The sequence below is a fragment of the Castor canadensis genome, chromosome 1, assembly GCF_047511655.1.
Source record: "Castor canadensis chromosome 1, mCasCan1.hap1v2, whole genome shotgun sequence".
Classification (NCBI taxonomy): Eukaryota; Metazoa; Chordata; class Mammalia; order Rodentia; family Castoridae; genus Castor; species Castor canadensis.
This window is the reverse complement of record NC_133386.1, coordinates 38510824-38538717: the sequence shown is the minus strand read 5'-3', so window position 1 is coordinate 38538717 and position 27894 is coordinate 38510824. Positions and strand designations below refer to the sequence as shown.

Here is a 27894-nt window from a genome sequence, read left to right as displayed (position 1 = left end):
TTGTATATTCATTCTTGTATGGGAAATACATCAGCCATATTCACCTTCTTAACGTCTTCCTTTTACCCTCTCTCTCTCTCATACATGACCTCCCTTTAGTGTGACCTGCTTTTCATGATATTGCTATATTTTGTATTAGGTCTGTATTCCACATATGAGAAAAAGCATGCAGTTTTAAGTCTTCTGAACCTGGCTAACTTCACTTAAGATGATGTTTTCCAGTTCCATCCATTTACCTGCGAATGACAAAATTTCATCCTTCTTTATGGTTGAAAAAAATTCCATTGTGTATGAATACCACATTTTCTTAGTCTGTTTATCAGTAGTGGGACATCTTGGCTATGAACAATGCTGCATTAAACATACATATGCAGGTACCTTTATTGTAACCTGACTCACATTCCTTCAGGTATATCCCTAGGAGTGATATTGCTGGATCATACTGAGACAGGGTCTTGCTGTGATATTCAGGCTGGTCTTGAACTCCTGAGCACAAATGATCCTCCTGTCTCAGCCTTCTTGTATCTGGGACTATATGTATAAACCACCATGCCCAGCTTGACTTGACCTTCTTAAAAATGATACATGAAGATGTTTGAGTTAAAGCTTTCTTTGTTTTCTTTGTAGAAGGCAAATTCACTCAATTACCATTTTTAATCTAGGGCAGTTTCAAATCACTGTATCAGTTATTCAGTACACCTTTATTTTTTATGCCATTGAAGAATCTATTACAAAATGGAACCTTTCCCCCTTTCTCTTGCCTGTTCCAAGTTTACTTAAAGCTACTGATCAGTTTCAAACCAAATAAAGGCCAGTAGAAATTCAGAAGTCCTATTAAGTCATTTTACTTGATGCTTTTCTCATGAGAGTACTTTATATATCTCTCTGGAAAACTATTAAAACAATTAACCAGTTAGAAAGTTATAAAACTGTACTTGGAATGTACGATAGTACAGCTATACACATTGGAAAAATATTGAATGAATTGAAGTAACACAAAAAATACACTTATTACTGCAATCCCTTAATCTAATGTATTAATGTATTGGAAAGAAAAGGCAGCCAGCCATAAGGAATTTATTGAATGCACTAGTAACTGCCCACAGTTTTGACAAATATAGATGCAGTTAAAAGGAAGCATCCATGTCAGTTCCGGTCAGAAGTACTAGTTAAAAGGTCAGGGCCTTAAAAGGAATTGCTTTTCAAATATCTGAAAGGAAAAGAGCCATAGAGTCAGTTTACATGACAACATTGTAGCAGAGAACCTAATTGCTGTTGAGATTCAGGTTCCATAAAATTCATGTCAGTTTAAGTCCTGTTTTATCACTTATCTTAAGTATAAATAATTTTCTGTCTTTTTTCCTTAAGCATGACTTTTAAAGTTTTTCATTTTCTTAATTGTGATCATTCTGTTGAACTTTAAAATTTTATTCTCTCTCATAAAACATTTCTCAATTTACATTAGAAATTGAGCAGATACACTCAATGAATTAATATTTGTTTTATACTATAAGGCCTTTTCATAAATACATCCGTTAAAATTGGCAAATATAAATAAGAAGATGGTTATTAGTTTTGTAAATGATAAATTTCACACATCATGCCTCTGTAAACAAAACAATCACTGTATGTCTTCATGTAAATGCTGTTAATATTGATCACCAAAATGCAATGAAAATTTTGTTGTGATCAAACTATATTTATATCTTTGCACCCTACCAGAGGTATACAATGTTAAATTTATTCACAATTTTAATAACTATTTTTATTTTAAAGTAATCATTTTGTTTGTAAAGGTAATAAAACATAAGTTAGAAACTTGGGAAAATATTAACCAGTGTCCTGCCACTAACATATTCACTATTAGTCTCCTTGGTCTTTGCCATGTTTTTATTACTTTTTAAAAGACCTTAATAGTAATATGTTGATAATTTGATATCTTTAGTTTTTCCACTTAACACCCCAAACATTTCTCATGTTACTAAGTGGTTTTCAAAGCTTTTCTTTTGTAGCTGTGTGATACTTATTTAAATATCCTTTCACTGTTGAATACCAAGGCTGGTTTGGTTTGGGTTTGAATCTGTATATTATAAATGTGTTGGTGATATTTATCTTGAATATGTCTTTTTCCCACATTTTGAACATTTAAAACATAAACTTCAAAGCTAGAATCACTGGGTTAAAAGTTATCAGTATTTATCAAGTTAACACATACTGCAAATTTGCTTTCTACAAGTAGTGAAACAATTTATAATTCCCACCAGAGCAGTTTGAGAACTTTCTGTGTAGGCATTTCTTACTAGTATTTTTAAGTATTAAGATATTTAATAATTTTAATAATTTTTAAATATGTTGTTTTTACATTTCCTTAATTTGCTTATAGACTGAATATAAACCCTTTTGAGTTTGTAACGCACCCTTTTAAGCTTTTCTGTTCATATCCTTTGCCTATTTGTGTGAGTTAGGTTAGGGTATATTTTTATTGCCAAGTTATATAAGCTCTTTATTTGAAAATGTTAACTGCTTCTCTGGCATATTTTCTCCACATATTTTCCCTATTTTCTATTTCTTTGTTTATATCTAAGTTACAGGTTTTGTTTTCTTAATTGGTTTGCATACATGTATTTAAATTTTTGTTTAACCACATAATTATTCTCTTCTAACATACACAAATACACACAAATATCATACACACATATATTTTTATATATTTACATATATTGCATATATCTTTCATAAGTTTTTTGCTCCATGTTTAAAACATCTTTTATCATCCAGAAGTTTAATTTAAAAGATCTATATGCTTTCCATTCTTTTAACTTTGACTTTTAAATATTTCAACTCTTTAATCCAACCATAATTTATTTTGGTGTTTACCATGCAAATGTGTACTTAAACTAGTGTTTTTCCAAATTGAAACCATTTAACTCAGTTGTGCTCATTAAATAATTTTGCCCCTATTGATTTGTAATTTCACTCTAAGCAATTGTTATACTACATAACATTCTCTTTTCTGAGCTCTCTCATTTGGCTGCCAGTTTTTCAAGAAAATTCTGTATTTATACTGGTGAGTTTTAAATCATTAGGACTTTGTAAAATTTGCCCATCTAAGCAAGACTCCAGTAATTCATTATTTTAATAGGTATTCTAAATAAGGCATTTTTTTTTTCTCTCCCTTACCCAGAAAGGTTACTTCTCCCATAATGAGTTTTTACCTTTTCCTTGAGTGGAAAGACCAGTTTGATGTTGAAATTTGACTTGTACTAACTATGGTCACATGACGTACTAAAGTCTGAGTTAGGAAAGAGATTCTGAGTTAAAGAAAGTAAAATGTAAGATATATACCTCAAAATAAGACACAAGTGTACATGAGATAAAACAAATAACAGTTGAGAGCAGTTTCAGATGCATAGACACTTTAGCTTTAAATTATTAGTGAAGTTGTTAGTTACTGAATATTTATTTTTTAAGACAATGCTAAGAATTTAATAATTCTTTTTACAATGGTAAAAACACATTTAATTTAAAATCCATACATTTCTAAGTACAAATAGTGCTTTTTAAAAAATTTTGTTTTCATTTGAAAGTTTAAAAAAACTCAGCAACTAAAATGCATACTCATAATTCTTTAAATGATGAAGGAATGAAAACCCATTTTTCCAAAGCCTGGACTTCTGACCTCTGAACGTGGATTTTTTAAATAAGAACTTTTTAAAATACAGGTGGGACATACCTTCAGACTATTTTACCTGGCAATCTGAGGCAAGGAAGTATAAAATAAAGTCAATGGAAAGCATTATATAAAGAAAGCAATGTATAAAAAAAGAATTATTGTTTCAAAAGTATTTCTGGAGCAAATAATTTTTTAAATGTTTGAAATGGTTCATGATTAAAAATAAAATCTAACAAGGAAACAGGATTATATTATCACAGCTTTCTAGAGCTGCAGTGTTTATAGAAAAACAATTTTACTTGCCTATGCAACTCTGAAAGATTTGGCTATTACAATTTTTTTCTTCTTCTTCTTCTTAGGTGAAGGATACTGAGCTTACTAAAGAAAAGTTACAGTTAATATTTCTCAAAATGATTAGCTTTTCTTGGTGGGGAGCAACTGGGGAGCTTATCACATATCATCCCTCCACATTGCCTTCTTTCCTAATGTTAGATTAAAGAAATATTTCTGTAACTTTGTTGTAGTGTGATAGAAATGTAGTCACAGCTGACTAGATTGCCTGCTGCTGACCACCTGGATTTTCTTCTTACATCAATAAACTCAACATTGTATTTAAAACATTTTATAAGGCATTAAGTAGAGATAATTCATTAGGAAATTATCTATTTTCTTAGGTTAACATATAAGCAATGTGATTGTGAATTAATGAATAATTAAAGTGACAGGATGGTCAATTTTCTGTTTTTAAAAGACAGCAGGGTTGGGGTTGTACCTCAACAGTAGAGCACTTGCATATCCAAGGCATTGGATTAGATTACCAGCACTCAAGGAAGAAAGAGAGAGAATGAGGGAGAGAAGGGAGTGAGAGTAAAGGAAGGAAGGGAAGAGAAAAAGAAAGAAATGCCAAAATTCTAATCAGCATTGTTGAATTCTGATATGTCATCTTTATTTTATTCATACAAAATTCCTTTGCCCAATGCTCAATCTTTTTTTGGTTTAGCACAGTAATAATAATAATATTAATATACATATACACTACATTCACACAGCAGTCTCCATGGCAGTTATTATACACATACTGTCTAATCAGATCCTTAGTCCTGCTGCTAAGAAGCTGATTTCTTGTGTGCTCTTCAGATCTTAATTATTGTCTTTTGGTAAAACTTTGAGGTATTACACAGTAATAATAAGATATGTACATTGTATTTGTTGTCTCATTAATTTTCAAAAGAAAGTCATATGAAAGGGGTAATTACCACCATTTCAATATATAGAACTAGTTTCAGGGAGTTTACATAACATAAGTGGGCAAAAGAAGGTAAATTATGTTCACCCACCACATACTGTGAATTTACAATTAAAAGAACTTTCTTACCTTGATATTCCTTTCAGATATTATATTCTCTTCAATCCTGTAATAGAATGCTTTGGGGAAGAATGTATTATTTTGAAGAAAATGAAGAAGTCATGTATGTGGTCCCTTGTATCTGAGCTGCAGCTGTATAGCTGTGGTTGCTAGAGAAAGATGTTAGATAATAGGACTCCAGTCCTATGAGTGTCTTACAGCTCTTCATTTACCACTGCAAGAACTGGACTCAGAAACTGGTGGCGGCTTTCAAATTGTGCCCATTCAGGAAGTAAAATAGCTTCCCTGCACCACTGATCAGCCATTTAAAATTTTTCATGTTGTATGGAATCACTCAATTTGGAACAGTGGTTATCATTGCCTCTGCTTTTCTAGTGTGCCAAAGTCTAAACCTTAGTTATGAGAAAAGCCTGATTGCTTGATGGCAAATACTGTATAGGATAAAAACTGTCGCCTCCACTGCCCTTGTTTTTGGTTTGGTTTGGTTTTTTGGTTTTATTCTTTTTGAGACATAGTTTCACTATGTAGCCCAGGCTGACCTCCAATTCAGGGTCCTCCTGCCTCCACCTCCCAGGTGCTAGGATCACAGGCACACACCACCATGCCCTATTTTTTATAACAAAAAAGTACTTATTTCTGTTCTGAGATATATATAAATATATATATATGTATGTATGTGTGTGTATATATGTATGTATATGTATATATGTATATAATTTGAATATATATTATAATTAATTCTTTAAAAAGTAAATGGGGGTTGGGCATGGTGGCTTATACCTATAATCCTAGCTACTTGTGAGGTGCAAATGTTTGGAAGATTCAAGGCCAGTAGATATCTGTTCAGTTCAGGTATCTGTTCAGCCCAGGCAAGCAGTTAAGGAGACCCCATCTCAGCTAATAAAAAGCTGGGCACAGTGATGTGGACCTGTCACTTTCACTACATGGGAAGTGTAAATGGGAGGATTGTAGTCCAGACCACCCTGGCATTAAAGTAAGACCCTATTCAAAAAATAACTAAAGCAAAAGAGACTGGTAGTGTTGTTCAAATAGTAGAGCACTGCCTAGCAAGCTCAAGTCCCTGAGTTCAAACCCCAGTACTATAAATAAATAAATAACTTGTTCTAGTTGTATTCATCTGTAAAGCGAAGTTAGGTTGTAGACTCAGATGTTTATAAGCATATTTCACCTAGATAAATGTCTGATGCATTTAAAAATTACATGTTGAGAGCTCAGTTCTTAACTCTGCAGGATATCCTTAATGCCAGCATCAGCCATCTTTATGGCAACCAAGCAAAGGTTGTGACAAAGAAACACAAAAAGAATATACTGAACTATCTCCAGGGATCCAGAGCCTCTGGTGAGAGCTGCTGTTATAAATGGTGAGTGCTTCTGAGAGGGACGAAGTCCAGTGATTCATGTAGACAGGTGCATGTTTGAGTAAAAACCCAGAGGCCCAATTTCTAATACCACTGGGGTCAGTTTTACTGACATCTAAAGCTCTCCTAGATAATTCATTACTTTGTATTTTCATTTCAAGTTGCAAGTGTTGCTTTCTCACTGGGTGTAGTGGCTTGTGCCTGTAATCCCAGCTTCTCAAGAGATGGAGATCAGAGGATCATGGTTTGAACCTAGGCAAAGAGTTAGTGAGACCCCATCTGACCAAACAAGCCTGTGTAGTGGTAAATGTTCTATAATCCCAGCTACACAGGATGCATAGGTAGAAGGATTATGATCTGAGGTCATGCCCTAGACAAAAAGTATGAGAACCTATCTGAAAAATAAATAACAGCAAAAAGGTCTAGGGGCATGGCTTAAGTGGTAGGGTGGCCTAGCAACTACAAGGCCCTGAGTTCAAACTCTAGTACTGCAGACAAAAGAACTTAGTTTCTCTTTCTGTAGAAAATTCAACTTACGATTCAGAATATCAGCAGTATGTTTCATTGGAAAAACATGTACTGCCCCTTTCAATAAATGGCAACCCTCATCTTCAAGCCGCTCAAGCCAAGAACTCTGTGTCACTCCAGTCACTTGCTGGGTTTTGTAGACTGTATCATCAAAACATATTCAGAATCTGACTACATCTCAGCATTCCCACTATCATCTATTTCTTTACAGGATTTTTGCTGTAGACTCTTCACTGGTTTCTCACTGTTGGCAGTGCTCTTAACCTAAAACTAAAGTGAAGCTGTTGAACATAAGGTGAATCACATCTTCCTCTGCTCAGAAGTCTCTGTGACTCCCATCTTGAACAGACAGCACATGGTCTGTCACAACCTGGACCACCTCCACTCCATTCTTCCTCCAGCCACCTCTTCTGCTTCCTTCACCCTGCTATCACATTGCACTCCTTGCTATGCTTGCAAGCTTAGGCATGGGGTGCTTCTCGGGGTCTCTGCACTTATTCTTGCCTCTGTCTGGAATGTTCTTCCCCTCTCCCTGATACCTGCATGGCCAGTTCTCTCCCTTCCGACATGTCCTTGAGTAGTATTCAGCTGCTCAGTAAGGCTCTTCTTGGGCAACTTATCCATAATTTCAAAGCATCCTCCCCTACCTCAGTAGAGATTTCAGAGACAAAATAAGGTGTATACCATATTACCTGTTATATCACCATATTTCTTAAAGTAATGGATATATTTTGCAATATCAAGAGCAAGGATTTTGATCGATTTTGTTCTCTTAGGTACCTCTAATATTTAGAGCAGTTGTGGGCATTTAGCACTGAGTAGATAATTACTAAGTAAATGAATTTAATTTTTCATTTCTCCTTATTTTTAATGAGGATCCATTACATGTTTTGTAAAATGTGGTCCCTTTTATCATGGAACTCCCAGAAGGAAGACATAGTTGCTAACACACTATTGTATTACCTAGAGTTTGGAATGGAGTATGCAAAAGGGTCTATGGTAAAAGGGCATCTCTTAGGGAACCAATGGAGAGCTAGGTTAAAGGCTAATATGGCATGATAAAGGGGGCCCAAGAGAGGGGGGTGTGATAATTAAAGGTGCAAATGCACAGAGCCAGGAAGTATGTAGCATGTATGAGAGTCACAAGCACTTTGTGATTCTCTTAGCATAAGGATCATGGAAGTGGTGAAAAAGATAGTGCTGGAGCGCAAACAAGAGCCTTGACCTTGCATACAATGTTAAGAAACTTGGTAACAAGGATAGAAATATATATATATATATATATACTTCCATTTTATTTATATTAATAAATATATATATTTATATATATATACTTCCATTTTATTTATATAAATAAATATATATATTTATATAATGGAAGTACACACACTTCCATTTCAGCACAAAGTGTGTGTACTTCCATTTTAGCATGAAATGAAACCTACACTGTTTTGCCAAACACTGTTTGAAAGAGAGGAGAAGAGAGAAAAGGAGAATGGGAATAAAAGGGAGGAGGTGAACTTATTCAAGCTATACTGTATGGATAATTTCTGTATAGAATTATCACAATGAAATTCCCTCATTATGAACATGTGATAATCAAAAATTTGAAAAAGAAGCTTTGGTCTTAGCCTCCTAACTCAGGGGCCATTGAAAAGGTGTAATATCAAATTTATATTTTAGGTTAGTTGCTGTTAATTTTATGGAGGTAGTTGCAAATATCTAGAAGAAAATGACCATATAAACCAGGCTGGTTGTCAAAAGGCTGGAGAAGAGAAGGATTAGACAAAAACCTTGAAAGTAAAACTCTGTCCTTGATGATTAGTTGGGCTTGGGTGTGGGCAGTAAGAAGAAGGTAAACAGCAGATATTTAGCTTACATTCTAGAGGATGGTGATACCATAAACAGGAAAAAATGGAGATAGACCTAGTTTTGTTTTGTTATTTGTTAGGATAAAGGGCTATAGAAGGATGGTGACTTGAGTTTTATTTATTTGGCTTTGGAATGACTATAAAGCATGCAGGTGTATATATCTAACACATAGTTGCTATATGATTCTGAAGCTTAGGGGCCAAGCTCCAAGTGAAGATAAAGAAAGGAGATCTAGTAGAAGAGAGGAGCATGTGCAAAGTAGTAGGGTATGGGTGGAATTAAGGGATAGGTGAAAGAATAGGAACCTAAGAGAGATCAGAGGAGAATTTGGAAAAATGAGGTCATTGAAGTAAGAATACAGGAAAGGTCAGGAAGGTGGCAATGACTGACTGATTAAATAACACTGAGAGATACAATAAGATAAAAATTAAAAATGTGTTCATTGGATTTGGCAATTTGGGGGTCATGAACAATACTCATTTGCTCTTTTAATAGGTATTTATGGAGACCATGCTGTGTGTCAGGACCTATAATGAAAAAATTGTACATGATCTGGACCCTTGTAGATTTTATAGATTGTGAGAATTTAAGCAGAAGAGTACATATCACTAGAGTTTTAAACTGTAGAGTGAGAAAGGTTGTGACAGGACCACTATAGGGAGTTTCTTCATTCATAGATACGATGCCATGAATATGCATTGCTTAGAATGCTCTCGCTGCCCCCAGTTCTCCTTAACTGATGAATGGCTACTTGTCCTTCATTTCTCAGATTAAATGTCTTTTTCTTAGAGAAACCTCTTCTCACACTTAAACCAGCTCAAGCTCCTCCATTAAGTATTCTTCTCATCCCTTCTATTTTTTTCTTCATGGCATTTGTCATAACTTAAAAATATATATTACTGATATGATTTGATTAAATGTCTTTTTACACCATAGTCTTTAAGCTCCTCAAGGACAGATTTTACAAATGATCAAATAATTGTAAGTGCATGAATGAATGAATGATGGCTAGATGTTTCCAGAAAATGGGATTGCAATCAGGAGAGGAGAAATTAAAATGTGAGTAAGAAGAGCAGTGAGTTCAGAGTATTCTTTTAAGAAGCTGAGTAAAAGATGAGGGTAATCATTGACTAAAGGGTCATGTATTAATTAATGTGTTATTTAAAAGAAGTATTTATTTGGATAAAGGTATACAGTCATCAAAGGGAAAGGGGTAACTGGCCTATCAGGATTTCTGAGGAGATGAGAGTCTTGGGTCAAGGGAAACGTGGTAACAAAGAAGGAAGAAAACTAGGGGCTAATTTGTAGCACAGGTCTGCCCTGGAGAGAAAGGAGTTTCTCTCCCAAGGTAATCATAAGACTTAAAACATGCACGAAATTTCCCCTAATAGTAAAGGAAAATCAGTGCATTGAAGACAATTGAAGTTATCAGAATAGTAAGCAACACTGAATAATTGTGAAGTCAGTGTCTTATTTATTTTTTGTAACATAGTGTTTGATGATCGAGGGAACTGCTTTTAGTTGATTTGAGTTTTAACTTCTGATAATTACTTCTAAACTTATTTTTACACCTAGTCCTGGACATTGCTTGTTGACTCCCTATCACGGCAATTGAGGATTCATTTCAAACCCCACCCCCTTTCTTTTTCCTTGAGACAGTGTCTTGCTAATAGCCCAAGCTGGCCTTGAATTTAAGAGTTCTTCCTTTGATTATTCTTTGAATAATATACTTAAATCACTGTTCTTATAACTATTTTAAGTAGTATCTGAGGATATTAGCCCTTCTGCCATCTCTTCTACTTCTCCCAGACTTTCATTTTCTGTAAGCTGTAACTTTGTTTATACATAGTCAAATTTAATGACATTTATATTCTATTCTAATATTACTTAATATTTCCAGGCTTTTTTCTAAATGGTGATTATAAAATTTAAAGACTAATTTGGTATTTGCATAATCAAGAACATCTTGTGAAATTACTATTCCATTCCTTCTCCTGTGGGATCTTTTCCAAAAAAATACCCCTGGCTTCCTTGCTCATTGCTCAATCATGCCATATTTTGCTATGCTTCATACATAGAACTTGTATGTCTCTCACTCTATTTCTCCTAAAAGTTCTCATTGTTTTTCCTTATTGAGAATAGAAATATCCACTTTACCATGTTTTTCCTTATTGAGAATAGAAATATCCACTTTACCATGTTATTTAATATCTGGTTTCTTGAGAATTTTGTTAGTTGGTATATACTCCATTGTTTATTTTTTGAAGAAATTCTGGAGAACAACCGACTTCTTTTCCAAATTGGACTGATTGCCTTTGCAAATTTTTTCCTCCAGAAAAAAATCTTTTTTGTATGTGTCCTTTCTTAAAATTCACATTCCTTTAATGAAGCGCTTCCTTAAATTATAGCCTCAGAACAGATACAGAGAAGTCAGCATTTCTAGAAATGTTTTTTTGCCCTCACATATTATTTATGTTATATGAGTAGGATAAGAGTTCTGGTTTCAGAATATTTTTATCAGATCTTTAAAAGCTTTATCTATAGGTTTGTTTAAAAAAAAAAAATCCCTGTCTTAAGGAGAGACTATGGTCAGTGAGCTAAGTAAAGAACTGAACATGACTGGTGGTATTTTCTTCAGAGTTGTTTCCAATGAGTTCTTTCAGATATCAAGCCATTGAGGGAAATACATAAATACAATAGTTTTATATTCTACCTAGAAAAAAATATGCAGTAGTGACAATAGTACACAATAGTTAATTTAGTTATTATTTCTTACTTAAACAGCAAAGTAAGCCTTCATTCCTTGATGAACTATGTACTGGTTTAATTATTGAGTTCAGTATTTAACAGTTGACTTATTGTTATACTTTTGATTAAGTGGGATCTGAATGAAAATAAAAAAACTAAATCTTACTTTTATTTTTTTAGGTACTGTGACATTTATTGAACTAAACGTAAACAGCTTGAGGAAGGCTGATACTATTTTATTTTTATATTTTTTAAATTTTATGTGTACAACAAACTCACCTTATTCACAGATTTATTTCAAGCAGTTTTGACCAAATGTGGTAAAGAAAACTAACAAATAACAAAATCAAAAGAAATTTCTTAAACAAAAATGTTAAATTCATACACATACATTACACAGCTCAGTTGATAGGGAGAAGTTCTCAGTCAATCCCTCATTATCAGCAGCTGGAAAGTGGTAGCTGGGGTGAATTCAAGTATGATATTTGATACATTGTAAGAACTCTTATAAATGCCACAATGTACCCCCAACCCAGCACAACAATAAAAAAAATAGTTATGCAATCTGCCTAGTGTTTCCCTGCCCTTAGTTTTATGAGAGCATGCTCCCCCAAAAAGTATATGGTGCCCAAAAAGCAAAGGTAAAAGTGAATGTGTGTAATTTAAGTGATAAAATGAAAATTTTAGATTTGTTGAAATCTTTAGTGGAAGTTGGGCGGCTTTATGGGAAAAGTGAGTTAAGCATCTGCAGTATATCTCTGAAATCTATCCATCCAGAGTAATTGAGGTTTCTCCTCAACGGTGGTCTCCTTGGAACCATAGCCCCTAGATACCAAGGATCTACTGTATAATGTAACTATATAATGTAATTATATACAATGTAATTATGTATAATGTATAATGTAACTATAACTAATCTCTTATAGCAGGTATTGATCCATCCTATGAAGAATATCATAGGCACAAAAATCATTTGTTGTGTTATTTCTGTCTTCTACAATGTAGACTTAACATCACATTTTTATTGAGATTATTCTGAATGTCTCATGACTTTGACACAGAGAGGTATAGTAACATTGGTGCATAAATATTCTGTTCTATTCCCTTTAACAACAAAGATGACCTTGTCAAAGTGTAACCTTTAAAGGTACACTTGAGGAACTCATTTAGCATAAGAAATTTATTATCCCCTGGGTATAGGAATTCAAAATCTCAATTTGCTTAGCAAATATGAAAAGTAATGTCTCCTATTGTACATTAACTACATTGAGTCAGTTCATTTCTCTTAGTATCAAATGATAAAATATACTTATATATAATCAAGATATATTCACAGTAGTACTAAAAGAAATGCTGTATACTTGAGATCTGATAAATTATGATACCATTTTCCATGATTAAATTCTTGTTCTTATGTGTATAAAATCTTCAAATTAATGTGTAGAAGTATATAATCCCACAATGTAGAAGGTTACTGCAGAGCATTGTTAGAATTGATAATTTTATCAGTTCCTGTGCAGAAATACTATCTGATCAATATTTTAGTTGCCTGCTGTGTTCCCTGGATTGTATTAGTAATAAAGAAATTCTGTTAAAGGGGAATGTAGAACTATAGTCTTCATTATTTAAGTGAAATGATAAATAGGCCACATAAAGACTTTGGAACCCAATGAAGCAATATTATAAACTGATATAAAATGACAGATATAATTACATGTTAAATTTTGATTCAAAATGTACTATCAGACACAAGTTTAACTTATTTGAGAAAATTTTTTGTCAGAAAAAAAAAATCGATGCCATTTTGAAGGAAGAATGTTAATTGACCCAGAGAGAAGCAGAAAAGCTCAGGTACCTTGTGCAGGGAGGGCAGACCTGTGCCTCACTGGGGTGGAGATTATGCTGCTGGCTAGCAAGGAATATGACTGACCTTCTGGCTTTACATTTCAGTTATAATAAGAGGTTGCCTGACATAATAAACAGACATGAATTCAAAATTCTTTCTTTACTCATCAGGATTGCCATTTATGCACACTTTCTAAGCTGTGGTAACCAAAAGGGATATGAGTCTCATGGTGTAGTTATAAGGATTAAAAGTACTAATCCATGTACAATGCTTGGCACATAATGGCTCTAAACAAATGTTAGTTTTCTTCCTTTTATAGGTCACTGTGACACTGCTGTGCTATTAGGAAATTTATTAAACTGTATTATCTCCATTTGAATATCAAATATAACATATAATCAAAAAGTTGACTATACCGTGTTTTGAGTACTCAGCAGTTGTCTTCGAATGTGTTTTCTTCTAGTGCCCTGGTGGTTTAAAGGATCAGAAATGGTTCAAAGGTCTAGTAGAGCTTTGGCCTGTGTTATTTGTTAACACCATCTGCTGTGCTGAATGGATATATGGCCACATAATTGTTGATAAACAGGTACAACCGAGTAAGTGCTGGACTAAGGCTGATTTACCAGGAAGTTGAACAGCTTACCATTGAGGACTGTCACAAGCACAGGCCCTTTTTAGGCCTTGTGTCTAATTTTTATTTGTCATTTACATTCTTTTCTCTAAAGAAGGCCCCTCAAATTAAATAATGTACAGGTGCCAGAAAATCTAGATCTAGTGGCTACTGGACCATCATGTAAAAGAAAAAAAATGTCATGTAACTGTAAAAGGATAAGGTAACAAATAGCAAGGATTGTCAGTTTTGCTTTTATTACCCAAATTATGATTTTTTTAGTAACTATTGAGCACAGATACTCTATATCCTTGACCACAAACTAGCCCTTGCCTATCTGGGAGGTGCCTTCTAGTCCAGCATCAGCCCAAGAAAAGGGACCAGCTGGCTTGGAGAGGTTTGCAGTAACATTACCCACATAGTTGGTTCCTTACATATTTAGATGGGGAAAGGGAACAGATAGATGGGAGCCAACTTTGTATTGATCTCACTCATTATGTGCCAAATCCATTGATTAGGCACCATACATACATTATTCGTATTTTACAGCACATGGAAAGGAATGTCATTGAAATTAAGGCTTGGAGGAAGTAAAGTAACTTTGATTTAAGCAGCTAGCAAAGCTAAAATTGAAGCATAAGTCTTCCTGAAGTCAAAGCCCAGGTTCTTTTGCCTCCCTATGGAGCTGAGGCTTAGTCCCTGGGAGAGAGTACACATTTAACCTGCAATTCACCTAATGTCCTGCCAGCAACTTGGTAGACTTTTCTCTCTTGCATCATTCACTAATCCATGTAGTAAGCACTTTCTGTAATATGCTGCCTGCTACCTAACTATTACTTCTTCAACATTTTCTCAGTCATGTAGAAACTTTCCACATGGAGAAGAACCTAGATTAAATGGATAACAGATAGATCAATTCATATATGTGTGACTTTTTTGTATGGAAATTTTACCATTGCTATGAGTAATGTCTGTTGTTACTTTACATAAACAGCCTCACAAATCCTGAAAGGACTATTAAATTCATATTATTGTTTCATTAAATTTTAGTTTAATCACTTAAAATGAAATACAACAAATGAGTTAGTTAGGTAGGAACGTCAAAATTTTTTATTCTCACAGGGTGCGGGTGGCTCATACCTGTAATCCTAGCTGAGATCGGGAGGATCATGGTTTGAGGTCAACCCAGACAAATAGTTTGCAAGACTCCATCTCCAAAATGACCAGAAAAAATGGGCTGGAGGACTGGCTCAAGAAGTAGAGTGCCAGCTTTGCAAACATGAAGCTCTGAGTTCAAAACCCAGTCCCACCAAAAAAAAGAAAAAAAGTATTTTCAAAATCTACATGTTTTTAAGTAGGTAGTTTTCTTAATCCCTCAACCTTTTCATCTCTCTTTCACAGAGATCATCTCTTTCTGGATGATTTTATCTCCCAACTTCCATAGTCACTGACCTGCTATTTTTTTTTTTTTTAAAGACAGGGTCTCACTGGCCTCAAATGCTGGATCCTCCTGCCTCATCCTCCCAAGTACAGGGTTTACAGATGTGTAGCACCACACCCAACTACTAGTCTGCTTTTTAAATATGCAGTATTAGCTACACTTCCACCCAAGTTTAGACAACTACACTGTATACTAGAAGAAGCATAATTTCAAATGAATTATGTAAAGTTGTGAAGTGTGGCCATGGCTTAACTGACAAGAGTCAGACAATCCAACTCTTTTACTAATTATTTAAGGTTCACAATTACATTCATACATTCACTGAGTCAAAACTCCCAAAGAAGCATCACAAATAGAAATTTACAATAGTAAGAATTATATTGGGAATGTTTGTAATAAAATTTCTAAGCAAAGTACTCACATATATGACATACATATGTGATATAGTTTCTATTACATATAATGGCATGAGTATCAAGTGCCCTTGTTCCAAATATATGTGAATGAGTGTAGTGTGACAGTTATCATTAAGTGCCTACCCTATAGTGAAATGGGAAGACTGCTTGCAGAAAATCTCATTTGCTCACATGAGAGCTGGTCAGTATAACCACATCTTTTCTTTTGATGAAATAATTAAAGCAGAGTAGATTATTCACAGGCAAAGTAGGCATATATTTGACTGCAAGGTGGCTTCAGTTTAAAAATTGTGTCCATAAGGTCTCTTGAGTCAAAGATCCAGTTATCTCAAAAAGAAATATTTTGATTACGATATGGCCTTGGTGCTTGAGACAGTGACTCCATCTTAGGTATATGGTGAACTACCCAGGAATAGAATCCTTCTGTTCTTTCTGAGTGAAGCTATAGCTACGTGTGACTTGACTGCAGCAATGGGGAAGAGCAGATGCACAGATGGCATTGTACAAATAATCTATAATAAACAACATGAACAAATGATATTAGAGTTAAAAACTAAAATGAAATTGCAAATACACATATATCTGCTGTCATGTCCTTCAGCACAGAAATTTCTCCTCCTTGATAGTTATTCCCAAAAGCTTTTACATAATCCCTTCCTCCAGCAAATACTCCTTCTTCTCCTTTTTCCCCCAAGTCATCTCATTCTTGTGGACCAAAGCATAAACAAAATGTACCTTGACAGTATTTAAGTTGTACTCCACAACTGATTTAAGTGTATATCTGAAAGCACAAAGGAAGGTTCTCTGGAATGTGTTTATATCTTCGTCAAAATGAGCTAACACCTTGAGTACCTCAAGTGTTACTAAGCTTTGCCCACATGAAAGTAATGATAAAAATATGATCTTGGAAGTTTCGATTATGAACAAATCAACAACCTCATGAATGTCACATGAGACTTCTATTTCAGTGAAACTTGTTCTATAAAATTTGCCAGATTTTACTTTTTAAAAACCTTAATAACATGTCTTTGTCTTTACCTCTTTTTTCTAAAACAGATCCATATTCAGAGAACTGAAGGATGTGACCATATGACCTGTTCACAGTGTAACACTAATTTTTGTTATCGATGTGGAGAGAGATACCGCCAACTCCGGTTTTTTGGAGACCACACATCTAACCTCAGTATATTTGGATGCAAATACCGCTACCTCCCAGAGAGACCTCATTTAAGGAGATTAGTGCGAGGGTCAGTCTGTGGTGAGTATCTGACATCCTTATAGGACTCTCCTCTGGAAATGAGGCAGTGGTGATAGAACTTAGAAATATGACAGCCATGATAATCTGAGCACTTGCGGTGTTCCAGGTATTCTAGTGGGACCTTTTATCCCAGAACAGGAGCAAAATATTCTCTCTCCTATTGTGACCAAAATAGAAAGTTTAAGTTTGTTAACAGGATACTCCTTAGGTAAGTAAGCAGGTTTTGTTTGATAACTGAATTAAATTACATTGCAGACATCTGAGGTCATTAGCTTTTTATATTTCTGAGCCTCTTTTTTGTTTAATTTTTCATGCATTTCTGAACTTCTAAGTATAAGCCACTTTATAATAGGTACAATGTCCCTAATGATGTCCTTACTATTTTTATAGGGACAAAATGTAGCAGTGCATCTTACGTATGTCCTCTATTCATTTATGAAGTATATGTGCAGTACAACACTGCATGGAACACAAGCTAGTAACATGAAAAACATGTTTTCCAGTATATCTACACAATTGACGTCAATATATATATATATATATATATTTCTATTGTATTAATAATTAACAGCTAGCAGTTAATGAAAGGATATCAAAATCCCTCTTTGCATTACAAACCCAAGTTTACTTAGCCAAGTATAAATGCTCTGAGTACTGACTTGAACCACTGTTCCTCAACCCACAGCTCTACACACGACACACACACACGCACGCACATGCACGCACACACAAATATGTAAACATAAACACAAATGTCTGCTTGTAATCAATGATTGTGTTCTGACCTAATATGTCATGCTTTGTTAGCTTCCTCCACCTCTGTAGTGTATCCACTGGGAGTTTCCTGCTCTCCACCATGCAGTGCTCCATTATTTCTTACTCTGGCAGTCTTTTTCAGGTATACACAGTACTTTTTAAAGTATTCTATGTACACTTCCTCTTTCTACCTATTTTTGCCTAGTTCATGAAAATGTCTCTGTAGCTTTCCTTAGCCACTTCAGTACTGTTGTGACCCACTGTCCTCTCTGGAATCATAATGACTGTTTAGAACAAAGCTGATGAGAAAGATTTCTATCAGGTAAAAGATATAATGTATATTTTTAATGCACTTTTACAGGACTGGGAGCATGGCTCAAATAGTAGACTGCCTGTCTAGCAACTGAGAGGCCCTAAGTTCAACCCCCAGTACCACCAAAAAAAGCAAACAAAAAATAAATTAATAAAGTGCTCTTTAACATATGGAAACTAGTGCCGCTGTTTTCCAAAATCTTAGATGATCACTATAAAAATATCTATATTAATTTTTAATTAAACATGATTTTCCAGAGCCAACAGCATCCAGTAGTCAATACTGGCTTTAATCATTTTTAGTATTTTCTGTTTATTTACTTACTAGGTAAACATTGTAATTATATAACCACTATTTATCTGTTAGTGACACTAAGGAAAACAGGGAGTCTATCCCCTGCTTATAAAGGGTAGTATTGTGAGAAAAATAATTGCAAATTAAGTTTTGAGTTGTAATCTGTGTGTAAGTATATATGTACAGAAAGCAATCCCCTAAACATGAAGCTCTAATATTTTCTGTACTGTTAATTTTTTCCTTTCCTATATGGATGCCATCCTGAATTTTATTGTGGCAAGATGTTTCTCTTTTTTTTTTTTTTGTCATTACTGGGGTTTGAACTTAGGGCCTCACGCTTGCTAGGCAGGTGCTCTACCACTTAAATCACTCTAGCAGCCCTCCATCTATTCTTTATTTTAGATAATCTTTGCAAAGAAGTTCTAGAAGCATTACTCAAGTGACAGAGTCCTGCCTACCAAGTGTGAGAACCTGGGTTCAAACCACAATATTGTCAAAAAAGGGGCGGGGCCGGGAGGGAAAACTTTCAAGTCAGCTTTGTGTAAATGTTTTCTTTTTGGTTTATCTTGTACTCAGGTATGAGTGTGTGCTGTGTGTGTGTGTGTGTACATGCATGTGCATGCATGCCTGTAAACCTGACAAAAAAGGTAGCAGTGCTCCCTCTCACACATACTTCCCACCCCCAGCACAGCTGCCTCTAAATGCAGTTGGACCATAACTCCAATGGAGGGGTCCCTACCTCTGTCATCCACACAAAATAAGGAAACTGGATTGCCCTGTAAGTTACAAAATTACTTATTCCCTGCCATATAAGAGAGAGGATGGACTATAGGTAAATCTTCCCACCCACCATCTTTGTGTGATGGAACCTAGCTTGCTCCCTCTCTCTTGGATGTTTCTCCAGATGTCCTGGCCAGAGGCAGAGCAAGGGCCTGGATCTCTGGAGGACGGAAAACGTGGCCTTTATACCACGTACCCCTCCAGAGATCAGAGGTTCTGCTCACAAGATTTGAGGATGATGAGCAGCCTCTGTGAGGGAATAAGGCAGATTATTCAGTGAGTGGTACAGGGAGTGACATGGCTGAGGAAAACTTTTAAATTCTTGTTTTACTCTGTACAAAGATTTGAAGTATTAAATCAACTCATATAATTTTTTAAATAAGTCTTTGATTTTTTTCCTTTCTTTTGTGTGTGTGTGTATGTATGTGCGTGCGTGTGTGTGTGTGTGTGTGTGTGTGTGAGAGAGAGAGAGAGAGACAGACAGACAGACAGACAGACAGAGGGGATCTTGTTATATAACCTGGGCTTGTCCAAACTCATGATCCTACTGCCTCAGTCTCCTGAGTGCTGGGATTATAGGCATATATCACCATGCCTGGCTCAACTTATTTCTAAAGATGAATTATTTATATAAACAAGACCAATGGAGTCCCCTCCAAAACTAAAAAAATTAATACTCAACTTTAAAAAGCCTAAAGTCAGAATTAAAGAATTACAGATAGCCTGTAAATACATTTAAAATATTCAGTGTTGTTAATACAGAGAAATGTAAATTGAAATAAAATGTGATAGTTTAGACTAGATTAAAAGACATTTTGTCATTAATTTTCAAAACTGAACTTTCATTCTCTATGAAATGTATTAAAGATTTTGTGTCATTCTTTTGCAAAGAAATTTGGTAGTGATATAGAGGACATTTTAAAACAAACTGGTAATCCCAGCACTCAGGGGCTGAGGCAGGAGAATTTTGAGTTCAAGGTCAGCCTGGGGTACATAACATGACCTTGTCTCAAATAAATAAAATTAAAGATAGATAGATGATAGATAGATAGATAGATGATACCTAGATAGATGAGTGATAGATAGATAGATAGATAGATAGATAGATAGATAGATAGATAAAGTCCTAGTAAATCTGTGTAGACAAACAGTGGTTTATGTTCCAATATAATTTATACTAGCAATAAATGGAATGAAAATTTAGGTATAGGAATATTTAAGTAATATGCATAGATATGATAGAATGTTATTTTCTGCTATGGAAAATGGTGGTTTTTTAAAAAGAATTCTTTGGACCAAGAGTGCTTGCTCCTTCAAGGAACTTTCAGAAATTGGACTGTGCAACCATCCCACTGTGTCACAAGCCTTAAGTTTACCATATCTTAAGCATGGCTTATGTCTTGGAATAAGTATATCCCTTTCCAGTGGGAATAACATGACCCTTGACTTGAGTGATGTTTGAGAGGGAAAAGAATCAGTGCTATTACTTTACAGTTGTGTTCCATTGCTATGATGAAAATATGATAATTATTTTTAAAGGAAATATGAATGAACAGACTGAGCCATGTGTGTAGAACAGATTCTTTTACAATGTGCAAACCTAGATACTATATTCTAAACTCTTCCAGTGCAGCTCCAAGAGTATACAAGCATAATTGTTCGATTAGATTTAGTATTACTTAACTGCATTGTCATTAGCAAAAATGTAAATACAACACATGTTAAATTTACAATAATTAATATCTAACTTAGATATTGAAACTGTCTTTTAAAATTAGATATTTGAAATTGTATTTTATATGTGTCTGGTCATCTGGTTCAACTTCCAAAGAACTAAAATATTACTATTTTTCTACCAAATTTCCAACAAATGACTGCATTGTTCCTGTTTTTTATGTAATTGCTTATTCCCAATTACTGTTTTTAATTTATAGACTACTGCCTTTTGATTCTACTGTAGATTTCCTCTCTTCTCTCTTCCTTCCACATTTCTTGTTGCCTTTGGGTTGTGCAGCCATACAGCTGTGTCACATGCCAGCCTCATCTGATGTATACTAGAGTGCCTTTGAAAGTCAGTAGGAGTCTCATTGTGGATTCAGTGTTGAGTTTACATTATGACTACAGTGATTATTGTCACTCATCAATTATTCATTCTGAAGAGAAGATACTGGCTGATGCTGCCAAGGCATCAGCCACCTCATAATACTTCCTTATAGAATGTGTTAAAATGATTTACTTGAATAATTTCCAACACATTATTTTTTCATTGGTAATTTTCCCTAACTGTCATCTTGAAACATCCCATTTGTACTTCAGTCTGTTAGATGTTCGTATGATTAATTTTCTTTTAACCCAGGAAGTAAACATAAAATTTTGTTTTTAAATGTGGGCCTGGACTCAAGCCCTCTGTAGTCCCTAGCAGCTATCCAAGATTATGAGCTAACTAGATTGTCTGCCTCCAACTCAGAATGTCTTGCTCCTTCCTTAATCTTTCATCATCTTGAAAACTGAAAATGGAAAAGGCCTACAGGAAAAGCGCAGAGATAAGTGGTCTTGTAAAATCAAGTGAACCAGTCACAAAGAATTGAACGCTTTTTTCTTGGTTATAAAAGATTAATGATTGATGTCCAGGACTTCGGTGATATAACTTACATGGACTGCATTCAGTGATGAATTTACATGTGTATATCTATGTGTATATCTGTTGTACACCTGATATACTTCTTAGAGAAATATGGCATTAATTGTAATCAGACTTTTTAAAAAGTAATACACTGTGGTATTTAGAAGGATTACTGTAATTATTTAGTTAATCAGCTTTAAGACTTCAAATTATTTTGCCTTTTGTTTTCCAGCTGGAAAATTATTCGTTGCACCTCTAATCCTGGTTTTGGGATTAGCGCTAGGGGCCATAGCAGTTGTAATCGGTAAGAAACACTTATCTGAGATGAGAATTCTCTGAGGGTCGTAGAGACAATATGAGTACAAATGTAACAATGTAAATTGTTTCCTAAGTGAGGGTGATTCTTGCCTTATGTCTGCTTTAGACCACTGTCAGTCAGCATTTATTTATAAGTTCAGAAGAACATGTTTCCTATAGGATATGTTTATGTGACTGTTTTTCAATATATGACCACATTGATTCAAGTATCTTATGAAGCTTTATTATCCCACTTTTAATAGCTAGGAATAATTTAGTAAAAGAGTCATTTGAACTAGACCCAAATTTTCCAATTTTGAGTTCAGGTTGGTGTATCAAAGAAAAGAGAGTTTGGTGCATGCACCCCTGCTGCTTTGGTTTGGCCCAGTTAAAAGATGCCCTGAATAAAAAAGATGCCTTCAATGTATACTGGACATGAACCTAGCATGTGCTTGAGCATTAGAAAACCTGTCAATGATTTTGTTAGTTTTATTAATACGAGTATATTAAAATACATAGTTTAAAGCAGTAAATAGTTCACAGACTTTAACACACGTTAGGATAACCAGAAATGCAGGCTAAAACACAGATTGCTGATTCCTCCCTCCATTTGCTGACTCAGATGGGGGTGGGGCCCATGAATTTATTGACCTAAAAAATTTCCAAGTGCTGCTGATATTGTTGGTCCAAGGACCACACTTTGAGAATCATTTCTGTAGAAGTTTTTTAAATTACACACTATAGATAAAGGCTGCTTTGATAATTGTTCCTTATAGTAGATGGGATTTATTTTTTTGCTAAATAAAATGATTTTCTGCATGTAAACTTCTACTTAGCATGTAATGCATGATCAGGACAGCGAGAATTATGACATATCTGACATCTGAGTTCTTGTAATGAGTCAGGACTTTATAAAGTAGATATAATTAGCCACATTTTATAGGTGAGGAAAGTAAGGCTCAGTGGGATCTTATAAGTAGTAGAACTGGGATTCAAACATGACAATTGGCTCCATAGCCTATGTACTTAAGTAAGATGCTAGACTGAAGTATGGATAGCATAGTGTGCAAATGATAACACTATGAATAACAAAGAACTGTACATAGTTTCATATGTTGGCAGAAAACATTATTCTACATTTAAAGTGATAATATTTAGGATGTTAAAAGGGAAAGATGCTAAAGGGAAATATAAACAACAAAGTCTTAGGATAGGTCTCTTCTTTCATGTTCATGTATTGCTAAATAATGATTATTTTGTAAAGAGTTTGCAAATGAAAGTAGAAAATTACAAATATGTAAACTTAAATGCTTCTCCTCCTGATTACTTTTATCTTTTTATCCCTAGGTTTATTTGTATTTCCTATATATTGCCTTTGTAAAAAACAGAGAAAACGATCACGGACAGGTATGCATTGGTAAAATGCAGATGATTTCACTGAACTTAAGTTGGTCCAAGGAGGAGCTATGCAAGATGGAACACCATCTGTGAGTCACATACTGAAGAACACTGAGAGGAACCTTCTGCCATCTCGACTCCCTGTGGTTCACTGCAGGCCACAATGCCTCTAGCTACGGTGCACTCCCAACATGGTATCCTGTCCTTTCCCTAAACAAATTGCTGCTTTTAAAAAATGGTCACTTTCATAAACTATGAACATCTGTTTGGTAACTCTGACTTTTGTGGTTCTTGGAAGAAAATATTTTAATTAAGAACCAGTTATCATCAAAGTTGTTCTGAGGACACCTCTCCTGAGCATTGTTTGGACTGTCTAAACCCTGCCTATCTGAGAAATGTGGTGTGAATAGCTGAAGTCCATCTGTCCCAAGAAGCAAGGCCTTTCAGAACATACAGCTTCACTCAAAGCACCTGTTTTCAAATGTGGCCCAAGCAGTGTAATTCCTTTGTCCTTTGGATAACATAATTGCTAAAAATCTCAGTGCCCAGAGGGAAGTAATGAAACTAAGCGAGAAGAATCACGAGTTGCTGATGTGTGTGTGTAGGGATGTGAATGTGTGTATATAAATATATATTAAAACTGGGCCCCATAAACTCGTGCTTCTCTATCTCCATGTCTCTATACTACTTTCCACATTTTCATAGACCTATTAAGAGATGATAGTTCCTTTGTGGGCATAATTTGGTAATGTATTAAATTGATGTCAGTATAGACAACAGGCTGTTTTGATTTTGACCCTTTCTATTTCTTGCTCTCTTTTTGTCATATACACAGACATTTGTGCAATGTCACCCTCAGGCACATCAAATGATAAAGCTAGTAGTATGCTTTTAGGACTCAAGTACTCAAGAGTTGTCAGATTTCTTGTATTTTGCCACATATGCTTCACTCTATGGATAAATCCTTCATGTAGGATTATTTCATCCAAAGAACCGGTTTTCTGTAAAGGGAACTGCTTAACGCCTTTCAGCAAATGCCTGTTCCACTCATTTTAATTATCAACTTAGAGGTAATTCTACTTTAGGTCAACTTTTTAAATTATTTAATATCCTACCTGCTTTTACTCTTTTCTCTTTCTATCTTTTTAATTTGTTCCCAAGTTTTTCACAAAACAGATAATAGTTTTGAAGAATTTTTATTATATTTACTGTTCAAATACATAATAATTTGTTGATACCTCCTTATAGAGTCATAATTTGAAAATCAAATTTTTTATGTTCATAGGTTCATCTACAATATAAACTGATTTTGGAGAAGGAAACAAAATGAAGAATATATTTTCAGGAAGTTTTTCTAAGATGAGAAATTGTTGAAAATAAGAAAAAGGGAATTAACTAAAAGTATTATATGCCTTTGTTCTCATCACAAAAGTTTACAGGAGAAAGGAAAAAAAGATGCCTAAGAAGCCTGAAGCTTCCAGTTGCCCTCAAATTCTAAAAATTAGCTATCTACCATAGATGTAGCATTTATTTGTCTGCAAACATATCTCACTTGAAATAGATTGTATGACAAAATATGCATTAACATGGGTAGTTCTTCTCTGTTGAGCTCCAGAGTATAAAAATGTTTTATCATCTCTGGCCTAAAAAGTTCCAAGATGGTGAAGGTTACTTGCATGAATAAGAAGTCAGCATGTTTGCATTCTTTCTGAATGATATATATAGTTAGCTACACAGCTTCTTGACTGAGTTGTCTATTTCTGGTTACAGGAGGGTGTGACATTTATGGTTCTAGAATGGCATATTTCTAAAGGATAACATGAGACAAGAAAAACTGATGCACTGTTTTCACAAATTCATCTTTTCATCCATTCTTTCATCCATCCATCCATTGGACAGATATTTATTGAGTACCTGTTTTTCTAACATTAGACCAGAAAAATGAAAATTTCTAGCCCAAATACATGTCTCTGTCATAAGATGCTTAATTTTTGGACATTTCATTCCGAGACTTAGGCATCAATTTGGCAATGTATGAATATGTATTGTACATACATATATATGTCACATATAAAAATACATATGCCATACACATGTATACCAACTGGATGAACAATGTACTCTCTGGTCTTAGATCATCTATTTTCTTAGGTTATTGTATGTGTTGTCTTTGGCCTACTCAGGGATTTTTATTCCTTTCTTTAAATAACTTACCTTTTAGAGGTATTTTCATATAATTTGGAAAACTTTCCAACATACCAGTTACAAAGTGGTGTCTTGTCAATGAAGGCTGTTTCATCAGTGATTGGGAGAGTATGCACTGTATTGCACAAGATTCTCATTTTTCTATTGCACAGATTTTTTAAATAAATGTACACATTTTTCTCTTTAAAGGTTGAAATATATTAAGCCTTTCCCTGCTGGTGACTTAATTTGTGAATTTTTTTTTTTTACTAAGTTGCAAGATCTCAGAAAGAGAAGAAAGTAAAAAGGATTATTTATATGTCAGTGCCAACTTTGAAGGTAAAACAATAGTGTACCTTTAGGATAGATTCTGAAAACTACACTAGAGAAAGAAGTATACACTTTAAATAAATATCTTTCTGTCCAAGACTTGTCATTTTTATATGTTATTATTATAAATTTAATATATGCTCCTTAAAAAGTCAAACCATATAGAATTAAAAAAAAAAATTCTTCTGCTTACTCTACCCCTTGTTTTCTAGGGGTAACTGCTGCTATTGGTTTGAGGCTCTCTTTCCAGGCACTTCCTACAAATTTACAAAGAAGTACATATGTGCCCACATGCTCCTGGGTATATTAATTTTATACAAATAGAATAATAATATTCTTATTTTTCTGTGACTTTTTCATTTTATTAAATATTCATAGATTACCTTTCCATAAGAATTTATATAGATTTATCTCATTCTTTTGTAAATTACTAAGTAATTCATTGTAGTAGGGGGCTATCTTTTAGTTGACTCAGTCTCCTTCCTGTTCAAAGAATATCAAAATTGTTTTCACTTATCTATTACAAAGAAACCATCAGTGAAAACCTTTTATGAACATTTCCATGAATTTTTAAATTCGATTTTTACAAGATATTTGTAGTAAAAATTTTGATGCATGTTCAGAAATTCAGATCATAGAAATAATTTGAGACCCTTTGTTTGAAAGTAAAAGTTATACTAGAATGCTTAATTTTTAAAGCAAAGCATCTTTTTAAGAACAATTCTTCCCTGTTTGATTAGCCAAATAAATACCTTGACAAAACTTAAAAGAGAAAAATAATCTTTTAATAAAAATGCAGTGTGATGAAACATCTTGTCAGGTAATAAGAGAAAGATGAATTGATTTTTGGGTTGTCTAGCTTTAAAACTTGAGGGATCTAAATGAAATACTCAAACCAAATCGGTATTTGTTACTTTCTTTAAACATTATCCATGTTCATGCGTGTTGCTCAACAGACAAACTTAATTATGCCATTATGAGAAGGAGGAAACAATATGTTGGCAAATAAAAATGCCCACAGTTCCATAGAAAAGTGAATTAGATTATGTAAGTCTTGGTGGAATGATTATAAATTATGTAATAATATGAAACATTCATTTTATAGTGAATCACAATAGTTCCCTTGCGATTTCTGTATGTGAAATGAGAAGAGAAAAGGTATCAAACCCTGCGGTACAAGCAACATCCTTTTGCCACCACTTCCATTTTTCAGTAGGTGCTATTGTGTCCTAAGAAAACAGACAGGAAGACAAAGATAAGGGTACACCAGTCACATTGCAACATAATGTATTTAGCTGTACTTTCTGTACTATGGGATCAAGATTCAGTGGTGCCTGTGAGGAAGTTCTTTGCTCTGTGATGTCCCTACCTTTACCGTTCAATCTCACATCCGAATATATGACCCAGTGCTCCCATAAAGTACTCTGTAAGTCCCTGTGCCCCTCCCAACCTCATTTTTCTCCACCCCTCTGATATACAAACTACTCTTCACCAAAAGAGAGGAGGAGAGGCAGAAGGGGAGAAGAGCTCACTCTGGCCTGTTCAGAGCTTCAGCATTCCTTCCTGACCTTTGTCAAACTTGAGTACATCTGCCAGCACTAATCCAGCTTCTTCCTTATTAAACAAATGCAGTTGTTTAACTTTCACAATGTCTGTTATAATTATACAAAGTTAGTTGTCTAAATAACATTAGTTGGTATAGTTTAACTATAAAAGTAAGAAAATCCAGGTCAAAAGCCATTTTACATTTTAGTTTTATAAGCAAGCTGCATTATGCCTTAA

General features: G+C 34.5%; 1 protein-coding gene and 1 long non-coding RNA gene across 8 annotated transcripts in view; one reads left to right on the top strand and one right to left on the bottom strand.

The window, feature by feature from the left end:
- Rnf217 (ring finger protein 217) overlaps nt 1–24394 on the top strand; it is a 111815-nt gene extending 87421 nt beyond the window's left edge. The window contains exons 4-8 of one of the 6 annotated variants that reach the window (XM_074075264.1): nt 13876–13998; nt 16936–17137; nt 17945–18035; nt 22136–22207; nt 23548–24394. In XM_074075264.1, the coding sequence (XP_073931365.1) occupies nt 13876–13998; nt 16936–17137; nt 17945–18035; nt 22136–22207; nt 23548–23581 (522 nt within the window). In that variant the 3' untranslated portion in view covers nt 23582–24394. Of the gene's footprint in view, nt 1–6290; nt 12900–13875; nt 14009–16935; nt 17138–17944; nt 18036–22135; nt 22208–23547 lie in introns of those variants that run through there. The other 5 variants (XM_074075266.1, XM_074075265.1, XM_020182374.2 and 2 more) reach the window with 5 other exon arrangements.
- LOC141423645 (uncharacterized) overlaps nt 1–27894 on the bottom strand; it is a 155488-nt gene that overhangs the window by 64050 nt on the left and 63544 nt on the right. The window lies entirely within an intron of this gene.